General features: G+C 34.8%; 1 protein-coding gene across 4 annotated transcripts in view; it reads right to left on the bottom strand.

The window, feature by feature from the left end:
• The window catches only part of ARHGAP29 (Rho GTPase activating protein 29), a 93,280-nt gene that overhangs the window by 13,329 nt on the left and 55,776 nt on the right, over positions 1-24,175 (bottom strand). For all 4 annotated transcript variants that reach the window (XM_077120208.1, XM_077120205.1, XM_077120206.1 and 1 more), the window contains 16 exons: positions 24,004-24,141; positions 23,118-23,182; positions 22,582-22,692; positions 22,410-22,490; positions 22,036-22,221; positions 21,157-21,294; positions 11,593-11,750; positions 11,250-11,389; positions 10,865-10,969; positions 8,834-8,932; positions 7,382-7,521; positions 6,902-7,090; positions 6,514-6,651; positions 4,415-4,647; positions 2,078-2,408; positions 1,834-1,942 (listed from right to left, as the gene is read on the bottom strand). In XM_077120208.1, coding sequence (XP_076976323.1) covers positions 1,834-1,942; positions 2,078-2,408; positions 4,415-4,647; positions 6,514-6,651; positions 6,902-7,090; positions 7,382-7,521; positions 8,834-8,932; positions 10,865-10,969; positions 11,250-11,389; positions 11,593-11,750; positions 21,157-21,294; positions 22,036-22,221; positions 22,410-22,490; positions 22,582-22,692; positions 23,118-23,182; positions 24,004-24,141 — 2,361 coding nt within the window. The remainder of the gene's footprint in view (positions 1-1,833; positions 1,943-2,077; positions 2,409-4,414; positions 4,648-6,513; positions 6,652-6,901; positions 7,091-7,381; positions 7,522-8,833; positions 8,933-10,864; positions 10,970-11,249; positions 11,390-11,592; positions 11,751-21,156; positions 21,295-22,035; positions 22,222-22,409; positions 22,491-22,581; positions 22,693-23,117; positions 23,183-24,003; positions 24,142-24,175) is intronic.

Genomic DNA, 24,175 nt, shown 5'->3' with positions numbered 1-24,175 from the left:
TGCTCTTTCTATCTTATCAGCTAACACATACAACATACCCCAATTCTGTGAAATTAACTGATAGTTTTACTTGAAGTTAAAATTCCCAACTGCGAACACACATCATTCTCCCCATTTACTGTGTGCTTCAAGATTTACTTCCTTCTCTTTCCCTCCAATCTAGTCTGGAACCATGGCCCATGTTTATCTCAAACTAGAACTCTCAGCTCCTTCAAACCTTGTCATTTTCTGCTGCATCTCCCTGTAAAATTCCTGTTCTGGGAAAATTCCAACCTCTGCTCACTCTCCTCTTTGCTGCCAAGAAAACATGAAATAGCCCTGTACGTTGGCACCATTATGCTTTAAACTTCAACTATCCTGGAGTTCAGCTGTGCAATACTGTTCTCTTATAGTCATGACCTTTTACCATATTTCTTGGGCAGTGGTTTGCACACAAGGGTAGCCATTAGAATCACTTGTCAGTCATCATCTCATTTGACCTTCTTCATTATCTGATACTGCAAATCTTTCTTCCCTGGGCTTCCAGGGCAACTCTCTTGTTCTGCTTTCCCAGGGTCCTCTCTCTCATTTTACGATAGACCAATCTAAGGAACTTGACCCACTGCAGCTGGTCTATAAGCATCAAAGTATATCCTTAAAGTTCTGAAGGAAAAACTTATCACATAATGGAGAAAAGTACAGACTCTGAAGCCCAGGTGACTGGGTTCCAATCTCAGCTCTGCCACTTTTGTCGTGGGCAAGGCATTTCACTGTCCCTAAGCAACCTCATCTATAATAAGACAATCTTAATTATAATTATGTTGTTGTGTGGTCTAACTGATCTGATCATAAAAAGTGCTTAGGAATATGTTTAGTATATAATAAGTAATTGAAAAGGAAGTTTAATTTATGATAATTACTAATCCTAATTGGGAACCCTGTATGAGAAGCTAGTGAGTTAATCACAGGTTTAGGAATCAGACAGGATGGCTTCAAATCCTGACTGAGCAATGTATTAGAAGCATGACCTTGGGCATTATTTAACCTGTTGCAGACTGTCAGACTATGGGCAGAATGGGGCTAATGTTATCTATTTTACAGTATAGACTATTATTAAGATCAAGTCAGATAAATGGAATCAAGCACTAAGCGCAGTGCTTAGTAAATAGCAGGGCAGTACTTCATGAATGTTGAATGCCTTCATTTTCTATACTTTGTCTGTAACACTATGACCATTGATATTCAATTACATATCAAATTTAACATATATGGCTAGATTTTGAAAAATTGGAATTTAGCTCTAGTAATACAAAGAATTACAGTAACAAGTGGAAACTTTCCCATAAGCTTAACAGTTACCAATCACTGCAGCTGAAATTATCATATAGAGAAAAGCTGTCAAGGAACTAAACATACATAAATGTGTACTTAATGTGTTAAAAACAGGTGATGGGAAAAAGCATTTCAGAAAAGCCATCAATTTTAGGAGTCTAGTTTGATTCCTTATGAGCAGTTAGGTCAATATACTGAACTATAGTAATAGAAGATGCTCATGAATTTATACACTGTCAACCCAGATGAAATCGATGGCCAAAATAAAAAACAAAATCAAAGTATATTTTTCAGAAGGAACACAAAATCAAATTTGAACTTCAAGATGTCTTTTATAAGAAAACTCATAATGAAGAATAGCCTTCATTTAAATGCACTGAAATGTAATTTTGGAAATGGGTAGCAAGATCCATTTATTAATGAAGCTTCTTTCTCTGACTTCCCTTAACTCCAATTCTCTAGGCTTTTAATCATATTGGCAGTTTTAAGGCAGAAAACTTGATTTTTTACATGGCCACTCACCAATAAGACAATCATCACATTTTTCCAATGCATTATTTTTATGCTCTGATTCCTCAAATGATGGGGCTTGTTCAAAAATTTTGCTTTCATTACCCACAGTATGGATATCCTGTTAATGAAAGAGAATTTTTTTTAACTTGCAGAAGCAAAAACATACCTCCAAAAGAAATAATGGAAATAGCTTTTAACTTATGATGAAAAGTTCACAAAGTTGCAGCACAATTCTGTGAAGGTCAAAACTTACGTCCTTTGAATCAAAAACCAAGGCCTTCAAGGACTGTTCTGAGTCTTTCTCTTCCGGTGATGAAAGAGTCTTTGCAAGACAGCCTTGATCAAGCTGAGGTACAACCCCAGCTGTACTACACACCACTCCATCCTGTGGCTGTAGGGACCCATCAAAGATCTCATGTGAGTGGGTAATGAGGAATTCCACCAATCGTGCTTGATTTGAATATTCCGCCAGGGAGGAGATGCTGACAGGAGCAGTGGTTTGCCTTGGCCTGAGGAGGCTCGGTCCAAATATCACCCCCAAGTTTTTGGAATTCATCTTGTTTTCTTCGGCATGATCTACTACCCTACAAAGTAAAACATATAAAGCTGTATGGGATCTGCCTATTAGACTTCCTCAATTATAGGCTCACTAAATAGGTTGGGAAGATTGAAGGAAAAAAGGCTCACAGAAATCTGGGAAAAGATGCATTTAATCTGTTTTTTAAAATATTTACCACACACAAAACTATGTTTCATAATTTTAATTAGAATAAAATTTAGGTAGATAGAAGGAACTACTGCAGGAAAAAAATACCTGAAAACTACTACTTTCTCAGTATAGGGCACGTCATCCCTGTCCATATACTGAAAACCTACAGATTATTGTAAATTTCTCTTGCATCATGCACAGCTAGTCTTCAAGCCTAGCTGCTTCTCTCAAAGATCTTCCTGTCCTTGTCTCACCCCCACTGCTCTGGCCTTCCTTCAGACCCTCATCAGCTTTTACTTCCATGACTGCATTCAAGGAGATCTGAATTGTAGAAAAGGCCTCCCCTTCACTCATTCTTTCTTTTGCTACCAGAAAAATCTAAAGGCAAAGCTGAATACATAAATTTCAGGCTCAAAATTCTTTGTTGGGCATCAAGGGACTGAGAAAACCTTCTCGACCAAAAGGGGGAAGAGTGAAATGGGCAAAATAAAGTGTCAATGGCTGAGATTCCAAACAGAGTCAAGAGGTTATCCTGGAGGTTATTCTTACGCATTATATGGATATCACATTTTCAGTTAAGGTGCAAAGGAAAGGCTGGAGGGAAGTGCCTGAAAATGTAGATGTTTCTTGAAGATGAATGTATAATGATATAGCTTTCACAATGTGACTGTGTGATTGTGAAAACCTTGTGTCTGATACTCCTTTTATCTACCTTATCGACAGATGAGTAAAACATATGGATTAAAAATAAATAAATAATAGGGGGAACATTGTTAAAATAAATTTAGTAGACTGAAATGCTGGTGATTGGTTGAGGGGAAGGGGTAAGGGGGTATGGTATGTATGAATGTTTTTCTTTTTTCTTTTTATTTCTTTTTCTGGATTAATGCAAATGTTCAGAGGTGATCAAGGTGATGAATATACAACTATGTGATGATATTGTGAGTTTTTGATTATATGCCAAGGATGGAATGATCATATGGTAAGAATGTTCATTTTTGTATGCTGTTATGTTTAAAAAGAATTAAAAAATGTAAAAAAAACAAAAAATACCACATGGGGTCGATGGAAATACCCAATATGTCAATGAGAGTAAGGGATATAGAATGTATGAGTTTTTTCTTTATTCTTTTCTTTTTCTGGAGTGATGCAAATGTTTTAAAAAATGACCATGGTGATGAATACACAACTATGTGATAATATTGTGAGCCACTGATTGTACACCATGTATGGAATATTTGTATGTTAAGAATGTCTGTTTTTATATGTTGTTTTATCAATAAAAGTATTAAAAAAAATTCTTTGCTGGGGCCATGTATATAAGGCTTTGTTGTTTCATGACCAGGTTAACTCATTTCTTTCTAATGCTTGTGTAAACTCTAGGCAAACCAAAGTATTTAAAGTTTCCAAATGCAAAATTGCTCTCTTGTGTCGTGCGTTCCATTTCCCTCTGTGTGGAGGGATCTTCTGCGCATCCTTTTTCCACTAAACCATTACTCACTTCTTCAAGTCTAGCTCAAAGGTCACCTCGTCTGAACTGCCCCTCTCCCTGCTGCCCTTTTACCACTAATCTCTCTCTGTTCCTCTGCATGTTGGACATAACTCCATTAGAACAAGAATGACGTTGCACTGAGCTTGTCTGTCTCTCCAGCCAATGCGCACAAGAGATAACAGAAACCTTATGTTTTTGTCCTTGTTTTCCCAGCCAGAGACTGGCACCTAGGAGGCATCTGAGGGAAAACTCTGTCTTCATTAACACGTATTCAATGTCTCCCTTGCCTTAACACAAACTGGAAATGAAACATTCACTTTAAAAACAACAAAAACAAAACACAAATCAATTTTCCAACCACTAATGGATTCCTTATACAAAGTTCTTACCGCTTAAGATGTACTATGAGGTAATGAAGGCTGTTAAAATTTGATGCTGGCAATTGCCTGAGAAGGTCCTTGCTTTTTAAAATAATACGTTTTATTTCTATACACACACTTGTCCGTTTTTTGTCCTCAGGGCCATTGCTTTTTGTCTCTTGGTCTTCATTTATATGTTGGATTTCTTTAGCAAGGTCTATAAATTCCTTGTATAGACGGAATAAAATAAATGGCTCTGGAAGCTAAAGAAATAAAATTACAGTAGGAATATTATTTTATCCATTAAAAATTCCTGGTAATAATAAAAAAAATTTCTGATAATAGCCAACGATTATTGACAGCTGCTGAATGGTTTAGCATAACCATTTAGATTACAAGATTTTAAGGTCAATCCAAGTTTATAAATGTAGATATGGTTGCTGAAGATGTGACCTATAAAGTGAATCTGAAACAGTGCCATTACTTTTATCTATATTAAAAATTAATTAACTGATAATGAGCAAAACTCTAGATCTAAAGCTGGATGATTGCACTTAAAAATTACAATATGTATCCTAAACTGATTACATTTATGACTGCTCCAGGTTAGCATGACTAGCAACTGTTTTATTGATATAAGCCCAGGATAAGGCATAAAATAAGTCAAGTTAGCTAGAAAAAGCTTATCTTTTGAATTTTATGAGTACTGGGGAAACAGAAAGAACAAAATGCTACCTGGTTTTTGTGTTTTACTGGGCCAGAATGAAGATAAGCATTGGAAAATATGGCCTATAAGCAAGAGGCTATCAAAACTTTATCTAATTTAAAAATATAACTTAAATATTCATAAGTAGTTCAAAAGAAAATGCTCCCCTCTCAGCATATCAAAGAACATGTCCACTGACCACTGGCATAACTGATTTCAATGTTTCCACTGCTTAAATCATAGAAAAATTAAATGTTCCTCTGGTTAGCTGATGTCCTGTATTACTTGCAGTGAGAGTAAGCCCCCTTTCCATTTTTCTCCATTACCAATTGTATCATGCTGGTCCTAGAGAGGGGAAGCCCCGAAAGTCACTTCCACCTCCACCACTCTGGAATCTGAAGCAAGGCATTAATTTCGTGGAGCTTCAGGTTTCTCACATGGTAAATGAGAAAAATGAAGGTAACTGAGAATTGAGCATGACTTCCCACGCTAAGACAATATTCTTAAGACAGAATGAAAACGAATAGTCTCAATGCCAATTAATTTCTTTTCCCTGATTACCTAGGGAAGATAAAAGATGACCTATTGTGAGAGCAATAGGTTTCGAGAGATGGATATGTGGAAGATTTATCACTAAGATGCTCTCTGCCATTATATATTTCAGTTTCACACAAGAACAGAATGCCAGCTGAGCTTGGCCCAGAATCTTTTTGTACTTGGCAACCCCCCAATGAAGTCACTAAGATTTTATTTCACCCTGTTTTAGAAATGTTTTCTTTGGATCCACCTCTGTAAACTGCAGGTAAAATATGAGCATAGAAAGAGAATTTATAGAACAGCCTACTCCCCTGAATATATTTCTGCTGGACTTCCAGCATGCAGCTTACCTTGCCTACTGACCTTCCATGAAAAGTATCTTAAAATCGCAATGAAGACAAAGCCAGACTATGATCCAGACACTGTTCAACTTACCAAATCCTTCATCTAACGGCATCAATAAGGCCTTTCCTGGCAAAGCTAGAGTCACGTTTTTTCTTTCGTTTTCCAAAACATAAGGATATATTGTTTAGGAATAAACAAGTATTAAACTCTCTTAGGAAAAGAGATGGAGTGACTAACTCAGTTAGAAAGAACTCTGGACTGGCCCTGGGGCCTGCAAATAGGGAAGGGCACCTCTTTTCTAAAAGTATAATAAGATGTTATGTTTTCTTAAGCTGGGTGAAAGAAAAGTGACTATTTTTTTTTTATTACTCTTCCTTTAAAAATAGTATATATTTATATACTCTTTGATATGTATATGAATAATTAGAAAGGTATCAATAGTTTATGCCAATAAAAATATGTCCTAATTTTATCAGCAAAATACAAATTGTATTTTTACTCTTTTCTATTTAATGCTAGATCTCAAGGAGCAAAACTTTACCTGTCGAAGGTATAATTTCAAGACGTCACAGATGTCATGTGAACTAAATTCTGAAATGTCTACCAAGTGCATTCCATTCTCCAAAGCTTGACACAGTTTTTCAGTTTTTATTTTATTGCCACATACACGATAAATTCCCTGGAGTAAAGGGGGAAAAGTTAGCAAAATTCTGCTTCAGTACAAATAACTAAATGTAGATACTGAAATGTATTTGATATGCCTAATTTAATTTTTATTAATATTTTATGGAAATGCACCTAGTCAAGGCCAAATGAAGCAATATTTTCCAAATCTAAATAAATCCAGTTAGTTATAAAAATCAAAAGCATTAACATATCACACAAGCAATTACATTTTTAAAGTTTTAATTTTAAGAATTAAAATGTACCTGCTGCCCCAAGGCTCTATTTTCAATCTCAGAGGCACAAATTTTGAGTATAAAAGGGATTCTATCAGGCTCCTTCTTTGCAACTTGTGTGAATTCTGCTCCAAACAAGTGTATTTTCCCTGGTAGTTTTTGATGACCACAAATGATGACTAAATTTTCCAAACACTTGCGGTGACATACCATGAGACACTGCAAGAAAATGATAGGTTTAAAATTGGTTAATTCACCTTAATTACAACACCCGTTTACAACTGGGCAAACTATAGGTAAACTGGTAACATAACAAAAATGAGTTTGGAAGGTATTATTTGGGGTGTTTTCAATATATTTGTTAATAGCAAAATTAATATAAAATCATAGAGGATACACTGTGGAACAATTAAATACATGCCTGCCGAAGATTCTAATCAGTAAAGCTAATAACAAAAGAGTATAAAGTTAAAACATGGAGGGGCTATTACAATTTCTCCAGGGTCTTACCTCTTCACATTCAGCGCCATGGAATACGACAATGCTCTCACAATCCCTACACTTTGTGGGGGATCTCAATTTACGAAACTTGTGAGTAAGAGCTGCCTTTGACATCAACGTTTTCTTAAATGTTCCAAGAGAACTGGGAACTGAAAACAGATACATGTTAGTATAGAGGAATTGTAAGATGATGGGAAAATTACACCCTGAAGAGTGTATTCTGAATAATTTTTAGACTTTCCAATCATTCATATATTACACAAAGTTATTAATGTTACTTTGTAATGTCAAAAATAAAGTGATAGTAGCACAACATCGTGAACATAGTGAACTGCCCTGAAATATACATATATATGAATGTGATTGAGGGAAACTTTAGGTTGTGTATATGGTAATTCAATAAAAAAAAAATCTATGGAACTTCATTGCACAACCCTAAGTTAAACCAGGACTATAATGAAGAGCATAATCATAAAAATGTATTTTTATCAATTATAAGACATGTACCACACAAAAGCAAGGTGTTTATAATAGGGTGATAAATGAAAATTCTGTGTTTTATACATGCTTTTTCTAGAAGCCCCCAACTTCTCTAGTTAAAAAAAAAAGTAATATACCGATTATTACAAAACACACACTTATCAAATATTTTAGCTATGTGTGAAAATTCATCAGCTAACTAATAAGATACTTCTAAAATAGTATGGCATAATGTTTTCAGAATCCACAAATTTACACTGTTACTAACATGCCCTTCAAAAGTTTGGGAAGGGAGTTATATCGGTGGTATTACATTCTACACAAAAAGCTCTATAAATGCTTTAAAGAAAAAAGCTGTAGGAGATTAGTTTAGTATATTGTTTGCATTAAAGGTAAAACTATTCTTAATTCATTATAAAATAATTAAAGGTAATACCAGCTAGTTACATGCCAATATTCTAAAGGAGGTCAGATATTCCATTATTTTACAAAATGATGCCAAAATAGGTGTCTGGAGGTCTCAAATGTTCAAAACTAACATTACGAGCTTAATTCTAGCCATTAAAGTACTTTTATTTCCTTCAACATTCATAACTTTCTTTGTCCTCAAGAAGTAAACCTGTTTACTTTTCCTGCCTAAGTTCTCTTGAAGAGGCTTTTCCAGAATTTCTCCTGCATTACGATCCTTTTAACAGTAAGTCACTGCATTAAGTTTATGAAAGAAGAAACTATCTAGCCGGCTATTTTAGTATCATGCCAATACCTTTTAGATCCAGTACTTGTGCTGCTGCTTTTTATATTTTAATTTGTAGCATTTTACTAATACACTGTCAACTCATACTTGCGTATAATTGTTGGGATATATTGAAGTCATTATGGTGCTTTTTGTATAGTATACAACAAAGTAATGATTCTTCAAATTACACTATTTTCCTAATATCATGTGGTTTAGTAGAAACTCGATTCATGTAACTACAATACCAGCTTCTGAAGGAAAAGGTGGTTCTCTTTCATCTAGATCATCTGTGGAAGACATGGTTCCACTAGATGGAGTTCGTGGTAGTTTTCGATGAAAGTCTCCTAAAGGGAAATCACGGATACAATGGGCTGATTACTTGTACAATTCTAGAAATGGGTAATGACAATATTTTTGTTATAATACAGGTCATACGATTTTATTAGTTTCAATGTAAAAATTTGTTTCCATTCTCAGACTTTGGATACAGGGAATTCTGACATCTATTCCTGGGAACAAAAGGGTATTTAACCAAATCTGACTTTTCCAAAGAATTTTAAAAACGGAATATCATATATCTGAATGAGATCTTACCGCCAACTTCTGGTGGTAAGCACTAGGTGATAAGCTCTATAGGAACAGGGAGTATTTCCTATATATGTTTCATCTCTATTATCTGATAGTACGGTTGGCACAATGGTAAAGATGTTATTAAATTTTGATGAGTTAAATTATAAATAAATGCATACAGTACAACCTAAAGTTTTCTAAAATATATAAAAAATCATTAGAACACTGCAGTACAATAGTAACATCACATTTATGTTATTGGTTAAGATAGGAGACTTCGAATCAGGAACAACAGCCCAATGATCCCAGGCAAAGAGGTAAGACAACAAATGACACTGCTGCATATAGCAAAGCATGTGAGGAGACAGACAGATGAGGTTATGAGGTCCATGTGCTCCCTGCTGATATTAGCCAAAATGGCTATGAAGTGGAAGAATTCACTTCACTTTAACTCAGGGTCTTAACAATCCTAGGTTCAGGGTTAGAAAATGTTCTACAAATGATTTAAACCAATATCCTTTCCCTAAAAGGTGTTCATAAGGGGTTTAAAAGGTGTTCATCTAGGTTTTGTGTTCCCAATGACAGAGAAATTATGAGGTAACGTTTCATTTTTGAACTATTCTAGTTATAAAATAGCTTCCTTAAATTGAACAGAAATCTGCCACCCTATAAATCCCAGCTTTTGGTCATCTTTCTCCCCAAAGGAGAAAGCAAGTGTTCTAACTCTACTAGCAGAGTTCCATTATATGTAGAAAGCTGTCATGTCCCCCAGTTTTCTCTTTCCAGGCTAGGCATACCCAGGTTTTCACCCATTTATCATGTGACCCTGTTTCTAGATTCTGGCCGTCCTCTACCCTGTGCAGCTCCAGCTGTACCTTTCTTAATGCCACATTCACAATAGGCCACTGAAAAATGGTCAGTTGAAGTTCTTTAACAGTTCTTAAGCAGGTCCTTAGTGCCCCATCCTCAACACCAACACATTATATGTCTATATATTTTTAAAATTATACATTGAATTAGTACACATTATATTTCAAATGTGGTCTAACCAATGATGACTTCAGTGTGGTTACCAGGGAGTCTAATAGTACTGGGGAAAACCTGAGTAGCTCTGGCCACATTATTTTATGAGCAACCTTGTCAGACAATAGCAGCACCCATTCTGCCTTTGTCAACATCATGAGCCAGTCTATATCAAAGTACCTTAAAGAAAGTTTTAACAAATTAACAAGAGTTAAGTAATGACAGCATCAGAACTTCATAACTGCATTGTTTTTTCACAGCAAATTAACTATAAACAGCTAAAAATATCCATTAAAAAGACGTATGAAAGAAGTCGCAAAAGACTAGAATGATTCCATTTATATAATGTGCAAAGGAGGTCAAAGTTTAACTATATACATGTAGTCAAAACATAAAGAAAAGCTAGGGAACATTAATAAAAGTTTAGGATGGTATTTTCTTCTGATGGGACATAGGGCAATGTGATCAGGGAAGTGCACAGAGGGAGCTCCTGAGATATTGATAATGTTGCATTTCTTAAGTTGGGTAGTGAATATTTGAGAGACTATTTTATTATTTTTCTTTAACCTGTACATATATGTGAATATACTCTTCTGTACATGTGAAACATTTCCAGATAAAAATAAGGCAAAGATATTTTCATCTTTCACTGAATTTTCAGTTAGACTTATATACTTATGTACCTGGACTTACGGATTCCGAATCCAAAGATCTAGATTCACTGCTCCCTCCAGTGCTCTCAGAGTCACTAAACATCCCAAATGTCCAGGTTCTTAAAAAGGAAGGACCTTTAGAAGAAGACAATATTTAATGTCAAAACTTCACTACAGTGGATTTCATACAGTAAAATGCTGAAATTACATAAAATGACAGTCAAATTTCTTTTAACAGTTACCTATTATCTACCATTTGATAGGCAATGTGCTTGTTATAGTGTAAACACAGCCTTATAAAGCCGTATTTTAAGGACTGATTTTTTAAAAACTCCATAGGGCAACTAATTAAATAATCACATTTAAATAATTTTATCTTTCATAAATTAGTGTTTTCTTTAATGTGAAAAGTTACCTGTTATATCTGCACTGTTAGAACATCTATCCTCTTCAATTTTATTTGAAGTGTTAGGAAGGCATATAACATCTTCTAAAGAGTCCGAATGTCCAAATCCAGAAGTTTGGGGACTATTTTTCAACTGTCTATTTATAGTCCTAAGAAAAGACCCAAGTAGAAGTCAGCACTCAGAAAATTGACTATCCATGAAGTCTATTTTGTTCTATTTTCACAAAAATCTGTTAGTTTAATGAACACATATAAATTATCAGGTACACATAATTCTATACAGTTTAATAGCTTATAGAAAATGTAAATAAAGCCTTTATTATTAATAATAATAATAATTATTAACCCTTACTCGTCAACTTTGTCTTCTTCAGTTGAATTTGTGGCCTTGACAAATTCACTGTATTCTTGGCCTGGGTCATACAGTTTGGCGCTGTCATACAGAGACAGTAAATTACTTGCGCGGGAGGCAGCCTGTAGGTGCTGCATCTGGAAAAGGTTAACTGTTACCTATGGTCACAAACAGAACAAAAGGCAAAATTACCTGTAATGTTCAGAATGCTAGGTAAGTATACAATTAATTTCAAGCAACAGCCCCAATAAAAGGCCATATGGTAAAGCATACAATATTGAACATCACTGTGTTCCTATTTATGTTGCCTTACATTGTGAAGGGTCTAGATGAGGAAAAAAGTTTTAATGTAATATGCACGAAAAGTCATTTCTAGCAAAGCTGGCTTTAAACTGAAAAGTTCAAAAATACAACCATATTTCCCTACTGGTTCATAATTTTAGGAAATGGGTTTACTTTCGGGGAGCCACAGCACTCTATTCTGATGGCCTGATCACAATTATCTAAACTCTTTATAAGTGAAAAATATGGGGGGAAAATTCCAGTTAAAGCAGTACCTTCATCAATTCTATAAAAATAGAAATGTTTTATTATTTAATCAATGTATCATGCAGTACTACTTTTATAGTGAAGTATTTTCTAGAAAGCATTAAAAATACATTATTCCATTCTGTTTCTATAAATGCTTAAATACTACCACAACTACTACTTAGAATACCAACAACAATAATAGCTGATATTATCAGTGTTTATAAAATGACAGACCCATGGATGTAGGTCTACATTCTTAGAATGTAGAAGACATGCCTTAGATGGTGTGCTGGTTTGAATCTGTTGTGTATCCCAGAAAAGCCAAGTTCTTTAATCCCCTTTCAATATTGCTGGGTGGGAGCTTTTTGACTGTTTCCATAGAGATGTAAACATCCACTGAATTGTGGGTGGTAACTTTTGATTAGATGGTTTCCATGGAGATGTGTCTCTACCCATTCAAGGTGGGGTTGCTTACTAGAGTCCTTTAAGAGGGAACCACTTTGGAAAAAGATTTAGAGCCACCAGAATGGACAGACCCAACAGATTGGACAGAGCCCTGGGCAAGAAACCTGGAGAGAAACAAGCACATGTCACCATGTACTTTTCCAACTGAGAGAGAAACCCTGAACTTCACTGGTTTTCTTGAACCAAGTTATCTTTTCCTGGATGCCTTAGATTGGACATTTTTATAGCCTTGCTTTAATTTGGACATTTTCATGGTCTTAGAACTGTAAATTTGCAACTTAATAAATTCCCCTTTTTAAAAAAGCTGTTCCATTTCTGGTATATCACATTCCAGCAGCTCTCAAACTAGAACAGATGGGCACTCAATCAAGGATCCATAAAGGAAAATATTAAGAATTTTGACTAGAAAGTTGTTAATATTTCCAAATAACAGATATAAAATAATTTCTGTAAAATAAAGGAGCCAGTTTTTAAAAAAACATACAATAAAATAAGCATACAATAAAATAACTTATTTATGTCCTCTTTCAAGAAACAAAGGAAGTTCAAATTACCTATGGTACAGTTTAAGTCAGGCAACATAAATAAATTCATTTATGATCAGAGAATTCTCTGGTTAATGGTAAACTGAAATTCTCACTTGATCCTAAAGGTAACTGTACATTTCATAAGCTTTCTAATCCCAATTAAAAATGCCCATATTTTTAAGAAGCCAATGAATAAAATGGAATAATCTACTCATCTGATGAATATGTCTATTTCTGGATATTTATTAATACTAATGACTTCAACAATGACATACAGTAGTATCCCAATCTTAAAATTCTTCTCTATATTATTCAGCATTTTCCCTGACCTTAGCAGAAACACTAAAGAGCAGGCATCCCATATTGAAGAGCCTGCAGGACTGCCTGCTGGAAATCTTCACTGGGGTGAAGTACCTCAAAACTCATCATGCCTCCACATCTTTTTGTACCTCAATCTACTCCCTGAGGTAGGGACTTAATCCTTTCCTACTACATCTCCAATTTGCAGCAGTGCATTAAGTGCTTTATAAATGGTCAATGACAAATGAATAGCGGAGGTGTCATTTCTCAAAATCTCACTGTAACTTTGCATATTTTTTGGTATTTTTGTTCACTCAAGCACACAGGATTTCCAACCATTCGCCCAATTTTTCATTTCCTACATCTAATTTTTAGTTATTTCCTGGACTCATGGATTAAAGTTTTCAGACATTCATTGAAATAGAATTTTCCATAGTTATCAAATCAATGGGAATAGTTTATCTCATAAAATTAATAATCTAAAACAATTTTTGTTCAATATTATTTTCTATCCTATTTAAAAAAAAAGATTAATTTTTCTCAAATGCTCTTCATTATTTTTTTTCTGTTTTACTAACCATTTATTTTCTCTTGTTCTAATTTTTCCCATTCTTCAAAGCCTAAAACAAACCTAATTTCTTTGATTTGATTAGGTCCTTAGCCACTGACCTTTGGCCATTTTTCCTTTATTTCATTTGGTAAAGTAATTATGATTTATATACCACACCCCTCAATATTTCACAGTTCAAAAGACCATTTTGATGTCATGAGTAATCCCTGAAACCCATGATATAATTTAGTAGTTTGCTGAGCTTTGAATCTTATTTGTATATCTTCCTTAAGATGGTATGTGAATTTAAATGATTGCCTTGTGTTTGTGTGTGTGTGTGTGTGTGTGTGTATCTATATACAAACTTTTTATTTTGGAAGACTTTCAAACTTACAGGACAGTTATAAAAATAATACCCCATAAAGAGAACACCAACATAGTCCAATTCCTCCAGATACTCAGATGCACCAACTGCAACATTTTTCCACATTAAGCATATCATATACTACCTATCCACCCATCCATCTATTTACCAATACATATTCTGAACAAATGAATATAGACTGTACACATCATGCTCTTAGAACACTTACTATTGCCATTTCCTACAAACAGGGATATTTACTTATATAACCATCTTAAGTACATTTATCAAGTTGAAGAAATTTAACATTGATGTATAGCTTACATTCTGTATTCCAGTTTTTGCATATAGCCAATAATGACTGTTTGAGCCTTTTCTCCTCCCTTGTTAGATACCATCCAGGACTGTGTTTTGCATTTAACTGTCATTATTTCTTTAGTTCTTTTTTTTTTTTTTTTTAACTGTAGTAACATATATACAACATAACTTTCCAGGCTCAACTACTCCCAAGTATAACATTCAATGGGATTAATCGCATTCACAGTGTTGCAGTGCATTCACCACCTTCCTCTACTAAAATGTCTCCATTTCCACAAACAAAAACCCTATACCTATTATGCCTTAAGTTCTCATTCCCCTGCCCCTTGTCCCTGGTAACCAGCATTCTAATTTCTAATTTCAGCATTCATGTATCCATGAGCTTACTTACATATACTCCGATTTGTCTGTTTAGGTACCATGGGCTTAAATCTAAATCCTGTATAGATAAATCTGTAACAATCTCATTGTTTTGGTACCAACTTAATTTCAGTAGTATACATGAACTATGTTCCTATAAGCACTCTATCCTCCCACTTTTATGTAATTCTTGTAACAAATTACACATTTACACATGAGTCCAAACCCACCGATTTACTGTTACATTTTATGTATGTCTCTTAGATCTCATAGTAAACAGTGGAGTTACAAACCAAAAATACAATGGTATGGATGTTTTATATTTACCCACGTCATCACCCTCACTGGAGCTCATTCCTACATGTGGTTTCCATCTATTATTAAGCTTTCCTTGCAACACGCAGAACTCTCTTCAGCATCTCTTCTGGGGCCAATGTGGTGGTGATGAACTCACTCAGTTTCTGTTAAACTGGGAATATCTTAATCTCTTCCTCATTTTTTTTTTTTTTTTTTTTTTTTTTTGCATGGGCAGGCACCAGGAATTGAACCCAGGTCTCAGGCATGACAGGCAGGAATTCTGCCTGCAGAGGCACTGTAGCCTGCCCTCTCCCTCATTTTTGAAAGACAGTTTTGTCAGATACAGAATTCTTGGTAGACAATTTTTTTTTTGCTTTCTGTGCTTTAAATATGTCATCCTACTAGTAGATTCTCACTTGCAGATTTCAGAATTCTGCATTTATTTTTGGCATTTGACAGTATGATTATAATATGCCATGGTTAGGCTCTATTTGAGTATAACTTGTTTAGACTTTGTTGAACATCTTGGATGTGTGTATATTCATATCTTTCACTAAATTTTGGGAGTTTTCAGCCATTATTTCTTTGACTCTTCTTCTTTCTTACTCTTTCTCCTCTTCTGGGTCTTATATTGGTAAGCTTGAGGGTGTCCCACAGATTCCTCAGGTTCTGTTCACTTTTCTTCATTCTGTTCCTCAAACTGGACGATTTTAATTATTATATTAAATGCTCTGATTCTTTCTTCTCCCAGCTTCAGTCTGCTGTTGAACCCTTCTAGGGAAGTTCCAACTTCTGTTACTGTGGTCTTCAGTTCTGTTTGGTTCTTTTCCATAATTTACATCTATTTATATTCTCTTTGCATTAATCTATCATTTTCCTGATTTCATTTAGTCCTTCTGTTCATGTTTTACTTTAGTTCTTTGAACATATTTAAAACCATTTTCAAAAATGTCTTTGTCTGGTATGTCAGTATTGGTGCTTTAATCCTCTTCTTTGCCTGGGTCATTGCACCCTATACCTTTGCATATTTTGTAAACTTTTTTAAAAACCTGGACATTTTGATATTTTAGTATGTTAACTAACATCTTTTTGTTAAGCTTGTATCCAGCTAGTGATATGACAGAGCTTTCCTTGAATTCCAGGAGCTAACAAAACAAAACAAAAATAGAAGGAAAAGGAAACAATACCTCTCTTAGTCTTTGCAGATTATTGATCTGTATGTGTGTTCTCCTTCAGGACTTAGCCATATAATGATTTTGGAGAGCAGTTCCCAAGTCAAAATGTAAGGGCCTCCTTGATCCTTTCTGTCCATGGGTCTTAGGCATGTATATGTGGCCCTAAGAACTCACCCCACCCCTCCACCCCCATTTACACAGATATGAATGTTTCCTCTTCCCTAGTAAACAGTTTCCTCATGATTCTGGGCACTGCACTATAGGTCCTACAGCTAGGAATCCCTTGTCCCAGGAAGCATGACCTGCTTCCTACAGTGTTTTGCAAGAGAGCTGTGAGTCCCTCCACAGCCCACACCCTCACAACCCATGCATGGTGAATTCTGAAATGGTAGATTGAGCCAGACAAACAAGCCTCTGGTGTGCCTGTGGGTTATTCTATCCCCTCTGGTACTGGAACCAGGAATCCACACTGGAAGCATGGGCCAGCTCCATGCCAAGCCAATGAAGAGTAGGGGAGGTACCAGCCAGGGTGCCAGGAAATCTTACTGTTTCTAAGTAGCCTTTTTTTGGATTCAGCACTCTCCCTATTATTGCAGTTCTTTAAATGTTCTCTGGAGCTTTGAGAAAGATGTTTTTGCCCGTTGTTGCTAGCTGTTCAAAGCTTCTGCAGGGGGACAGAGATCTGAGGCATCTCCCTCAGCCATCTTGACTGGGGCAAGCTGCCTTGCATCTTTATATCACAAAATGTTTTGTTTTCTCTGATTGCATATACAATGCTGCATCTTACAGTGAAAACAAATAAAAATAAAAAACTATTTGAGGGATGATACTGAAAAATAAGTCACCATAATCCCAAATTCTTCTGATTTTGATGGTGGGGAAGAAATTAAAAAAAAAAAAAAGGCTAATAAAGTCATAGTTCAAAAATAGAAAATAGTATCTATAGTCAATAATTGAGTTTTGAATTTGGTATTTCTCAAATTTCCATGTACATAATGCCACATGATCCATATGAAAACAAGTAAATTAATTCATTAAACTGGTTTAAAAAATAACTCTAGCCAATAAAATATATATATATAACTTCTCTATAAATTGTCTTAATATCTTATTTCTGCAGTGATTCCCATGACTTTGGGGACTGCCAAGTCTGAGGAACTTTAACTTCAAGGTGTATGATATAAACCGACAGGTATTGTTCACCAGACTTTCAGAGGTGTTAATTCTCTCTCCCCAGATAGATGGCCCACTCTTTGAGAAGAGGTGTATTCCTTATATTTATTTTATATAATTAGTAGGAATCAAAAAGAATTTATCAACAAAATTTGGAAACTACTTATTTCTGTAACATCAAAGAAAAGAAAATCCTAATTGTTGGATCAAATTATATCATTTTTTAAGAGGGATATAGAAAAACAAAATTGCAGGCTGGTGAGAGAACTTAAAATTATATCACATGAAAAAAGTAATCATATTTAGGGATGTCTAGTCTGAGAAAATAGATCCAGAGGAAGAAAATAATAATTATCTTTAAAATACTTATAGGTGTTTTCTCATAGAAGAGGGATTATATCAATCTAGCATGAATGAAAGACATACAAGAAAACAAAATTTTTAGCTCAATAAAAAACATAAACCCAGGCTGAATAACTTATTCAATGAGATAGAATACTTAAGAGCATAGGATCTGAAGACATTTGATGACGTTCTATCCAAGTTTACAAGTTCCATAAGGTGACCCCCATCAACTTATTTATAACTTCTCTAAAGCTAGTGGTTTTCAAAGATTAAAGTGCAAATGAATTACCTTACAGATCCTGATTCTGTAGGTCTGGGTTGTAACCCAGTGTTCTGCATTTCTAACAAGTTCCCAAAATACTGCGAATATGAGTGGTCGAAGGACCACATTTTGAGAAGAAAGACTTTCTAGATTTCAGTTCCCTCATTAATAAACTTAACTAAAGACAATTATACTTTCTTGAATGGATTTTGTGAGAATTAAATGAGGTAATGTAGGCAAAGAGCTTAATGCAATAGCAGGAACACATACTCAATCTGAGCTACCATCAGCTGTTTGAGGTAAAAGGATTTATGTCAAAGGCAAACAGTTGTTAACTGATTTTAATGTAAGTTTGAATCTTGAGGTTTTATAATTCTTTGAAATCATTTTATTAAAATTGATATTACAAATCAATCACATATTAAAAATTTGATAAATGAATGAGATAAAATTTTGAACACTCAAAAATATTTTAAGGAAGGGCTTGGACTCTGATGAAATAAGCTTACTCTATCCAGTCTCCCACTGAATTCACCAAAAATGCTACAAAAGGATGCATTTATCAGCTCTCTGAGAACTGAAATGTAAATGGTAGGTGGTGGAATGTGAAGAAAACTAGATTTCAAGGTGTGATTGATCCAGTGTTACATTTCCTGGTGCTGTTTTGTTTTGGGCTACCATATTTCCCAGGCAGAACCTCAGTTCATATTCAAAGATAGTCCAATTCGCAGAACTTCAAACTGGGTGTGGATAGAAAGCGCTCCAAGGAGCCTCCTCTTTCTGGTCTTTAAAGTGGGAAGGGAGTGGGGACATGTGACTGACAGAGTGGGGGAAACTGGGGGTCTCTTTTGTTTTTATCTCTTTCCTAACCACTGAGCCTAAACAGAGAGCAGAGAGACATAGACATCTGGAGATGCTTAGAGAGCCGATATGGAAAGCCACTTGCATTGGAAGCTGAAAGCAATGCAACTTGGGAGCAAAGGACCAAGAGACGCCAGTTATGGGCTTTCCAGCTGATAAAGAAACCCTGGACATGAACGGATTTTCTATAGTGAAGGTATTCTCTTGTTAAAGCCTTAATTTGGACATTTTATAGCCTTTGAACTGCAAACTTGTAACTTAATGAATTCCCTTTTTAAAAGCCAATCCACTTTAGGTATTTTGCATTTCGGGAACATTAGCTAATTGAAACAGATAATATAGTATTTTTACTGTTGGAACAACTGGACATTCATACACAATACATAAACTTTGCCCTATAGCTCACACTTTTTGCAAAATTTAACTCAAAGGAATCATAGACTCAAATGCAGACCTAAAAAACTTTTAGTAGAGGTTCTAGTTTGCTAGCTACCAGAATACAATATATCATAAACAGAATGGCTTTTAAAAAGGTGAATTTAATAGGTTGCTAGTTTACAGTTCTAAGGCTGACAAAACGTCCCAGTTAAAGCAAGTCTATAGAAATGTCCAATCTAAGGTATCCAAGGAAAGATACCAGGATTCAAGAAGGCTGATGAAGCTCAGGGTTTCTCTCTCAAGTGGAAGGGCACATGGCAAACATGGTCAGAATTTCTCTCTCATCTGGAAAGGCACATGGTGAACACAGTCAGGGTTCCTCTCTCATCTGGAAGGGCACATGGGGAACATGGTGTCATCTGCTAGCTTCTCCTGGCTTCCTGTTTCATGAAGCTCCCGGGAGGCATGTTCCTTCTTCATCTCCAAAGGTCGCTAGCTGGTGGACTCTGCTTCTCGTGGCTATGTTGTTCTGCTCTGCTCTCGCTGAATCTCCTTTATTCTCCAAATTTTTTTCTCTTTTATAGGACTCCAGAAACTTATCAAGACCTACCCAAATGGATGGAGACACGTCATCACCTACTCCAGTTTAACAACCCCTCTGGATTAAATCACACCTCCAGGGAGATGACCTATTACAGATTCAAACATACAGTACTGAATAGGGATTATTCTGCCTTTATGAAATGGGATTTAGATTAAAACATGGCTTTTCTAGGGGACATACATCCTTTCAAACCAGCACAGTAGAAAACACAGGAGAAAATCTTTGTGACTTTGGGTTAGGAAATGCATCCTGTGATATGTGACATCAAAAACACAATCCATAAAAGAGGAAATAAACTGTACTCATCAAAATTAAAAAATTTTGTCCTCTGAAAGACAATCTTATGAGAATAAAAAGACAAGCTTCAGACTAAGAAAATACATGCATTCTCAACAAGAAAAAAAAATAACCCAATTAAAAATAGGCAAAAGATCTGAACAGATACTTCATCAAAGATATACAGATGGCAAATAAACCTGTGAAAAGGTACTCAACATAATTACCCGTTTTAGACATGCAAATTAAAGCCACAATTAGATATCATTACATACGTTATTAGAACTTAAATTTAAAAAAATAACTGACAATAACAAGTGCTGTCAAGAAGGCAGAACAAATGGAACTCTTACACATTGCTGGTTAGAAGGAAAAAAACATGTCAACCATTCTGGGAAACAGTCTGAGTTTCTCATACAGTTTAAAAGTATTTACCATATCACCCACGAATCCCACTCCTAGGGATTTACCCTAGAAATATGAAAATTTATGTTAACACAAATACCTGCAAATGAATATTTAAAGCAGTTCTATTCATTTTCACTCTCAACTGGAAACTATGAAAATGTGAGGAAAAGGGAGAAACACATCAAAACATAATCTGAACCTCATAACACTATTCAAAATCTTTCTGAAAGCCAATTTTAAACTCAACTTGTCCCATTAATCTCAGAAATTAAATACTGCCATAATCATGGCCCATCAGGCTATAGCATATAGACTTTTTTTTTCTTTTTCCCCTCTTCTTGCCTCCAAGAAAGCCAAGGCAATTACTTACAGCTTTAAGGGTAAGATCACACTGGAAAACAAGTTTCCGGAGTTGGGTTAAAATTTCTCTTTTGGTATTTTCTAGATCATTTCGTCTTTCTTCAACATTTGTCACACATACTTTGTAGAGGTCATTTGCTTCTTCTACCTTCAGGGGTATCAAAGAAAATATTAAAATAGCAATGGTCATTAGAATCTATATTTTAAAAAAACCTATTGTAGTAAACCTAAATTAAATAAATGAAAAGCTTTACTTAAAATTCTAAAATAGTCTATAGTTTTAATAAGAATATTTTTGAAGATAACAATCTATCTTGGTCAGCGATTCATTTTAGTATCCATTACTTGACCTTTTAATAGATCAAGCAGATTTGTATCCATCACTTAACTATAAAGAATGATTTATAGTTAGTATATTGTCCATATAATCTTCTATAAAATTTTACTTGCTTATCAAATTATATTTTCTTAAATAATACAAAGCTTTAGCCTATCCTTCTATTAGGTGCTAGAATTAGCACGAACATTTAATTATCTAAAAGGTGAACTTTCTGAACGGGGAAAGACTGAAAATATTAAACTACTGTTTACTTTAAGATATTTCTCTCACAACAAAACCAAAGATTCAAAAGATAAGCAAAAGTCTCTCAACAAAGTGGTTCTCAAAGTGGACCCCCTCCAGCAGCAGCTGCATCATCGGGGAATTAGAAATGCAAGTTGTTGGGTGCCCACCCTACTTATCAAGAAACTCTGGGTCTGGAGTACAGCAATCTGCTTTCACAAGCCTTTCAAGTGATCCTGATGCATGTGAAAGTTTGAGAACAAAAGCTCCAACAGATTACTGCTAACTCAATAATAAAATTGCAAGTAAGAGAAAAAACATCATTACTTTTTGAAGCGCCTCCTCTTCCAACTTTCGCTTTTTTTCTAGTTGTTTAAGATTTTTTACTACTCCTCCACTTGAAAATAGATGCTCCTCTTCTGCACGAAACATGGAAGATTTTGCCTTTTCATACTCATCTTGACGTTGCATGCATAACAATTTTGCCTTTTTAAGAGCAGTTTCTGTTTCAAGCTATGCAGGAAAAAAAAGTATTGATACAAAATACGATAAGGAAACCCTAATATACAAGTGCCTTTACCATATTCAGGAAGATGGTTAGGATATTTTAGAAAAACTATAGAGTAAGAGAGATATTTATATAACTACAGATGATTTCACAAGTTCACAATTGGTATATGAATCCCCATTATAACACTTACCATTTTGTTTTGCTCCTGTTTCCAAATTTCTTTTATTTCTTTCCTTTGTTTTTCCATTTCGTTTTTTCTTCCAAGTAAAGGCTATAAGGATATTAAAAAAAAAGAGCTATTTTCTAAAAGTATGCTTTTACAAAAAAAAAATATGTATTTCTACATACAAATTACTTTTTACCTGCACAAATTTGTTGGCTTGGAGAGCAGCAATTGTTTGTTGTAAAAGATGACTGCTCTCTATATCACTAAGAAGAGCGTTGGTAAATAGAGTCTGCAGCGGCATAAACTCCTAGAAGTTAAAATTGAAAAATGACTTTCACAATAGAAATGGTGTTAAGAGTTCCAGGCCTGCCACTAATCTTCTTCACAAAGAGGAATTTTCTTTAAGTTTAGACTATTTTTATCAGAAAAATGACTAGTCACACATGACTATATAAGAAAAATACTAAAGAAAATTTATTAAAATTAATTATAAAACTACTTAGAAAAATTAGAATTATTAGGATAATCAATGTCAGCATAGAATTTGAACCTCCAAGTTTGTCTTCATAATGCATATTTATTTAAATTTGAAAGGATTTTGTTCCGTCAATAAAAAGATCAGCATTTAAGTTCTTCCGTGCATCAACTATGTAATTTTCTGATTTTGGAGGGCACTACTGTGAGCTCATCTGGATCTTGTTATAGAACAGCAGAGGTTCACAGAACACTTACCTGTAGTCCAATGTTAGCTCTGGTTGCCTCTGCCAACTTTACAATATTTCGAGTGGACTCCAATTCTGAAAAGGTTAAAGACGGTATCAGAAAGTAAAATTACTTTATTTTTCCCCTTGATAAAGTTATTGCAATCCCCAAATTTAATCATGGACACTAGTCTGCGTCATGATATAATGCAGTGATTCTTAATTCTAGATGGCCATTAGAATCAACTGGAAAACTTTTTCAAAATATACTTGGGAATGGGATCTACACCTGTGTATTTACTTTTCTAATGCTATTCATGTGATTCTGATAAGCATTCCCTATTCAAAGCAAATAATGTAGTAGAAAGAGCATAGGCTTTGGTTTAGTCTATACTTTTCCAGCTATATGTTACATGATCTTTGGAAAATCACCTATCTTTTTCAGCTCAGCTTTAAAATGAGGATAATTCTTGTCCTGGCTCCTTCCCAGGGATTTTAAAAGGATCAAATCTTAATGAATGTGAAAGCATTCTGTCAACTGTAAAGCACTGGGAAAATACTGGTTTTAAGATGTCTTTCTGTGCTTCCACTGCTTATACATCTATTGTTGCTTTTATCTCCTTTTATGGTATTCAACGTCATTAATTTTTACCCACTAGAATATAACCTCCTAAAAGGCAGAGACATTTCTATTTGTCTCTGTTTCCCCAGAGCTAGTAGCTGGCTCACAGTAAATGTTCAATAAGAGCATTTAATGTGAGAAGAATCTTTCCTATTTCCAGAAGAGAAAATGGACAATGATTTTATTCATTACAATAAAACAGCTACTAATTTAAAATCACATTACTCACAGTCTATACAAAACAACTTAGGACTTACACTTTAAAGTTAATCAGATGCCTCAAACAGCAACTCACCCAAATTAAGCTTTTTCTCAACCCATGAAACTATGTTCTTGGTATATTTTGACCATGTTTTGGCATATGACAAAGCCAATTCCACACAGGCAGTGTTGTTTAGTAGCATGTTGTCTAGTTCTATAGGAGAAAAATTTCCTAAAAATAAAAATGTCAAAGTAAATGTTAAATA

The sequence above is a fragment of the Tamandua tetradactyla genome, chromosome 11 (genome assembly GCF_023851605.1).
Source record: "Tamandua tetradactyla isolate mTamTet1 chromosome 11, mTamTet1.pri, whole genome shotgun sequence".
NCBI lineage: Eukaryota > Metazoa > Chordata > Mammalia > Pilosa > Myrmecophagidae > Tamandua > Tamandua tetradactyla.
Note: the sequence above shows the minus strand (reverse complement) of the source record. Positions and strands in the feature narration are given on the sequence as shown.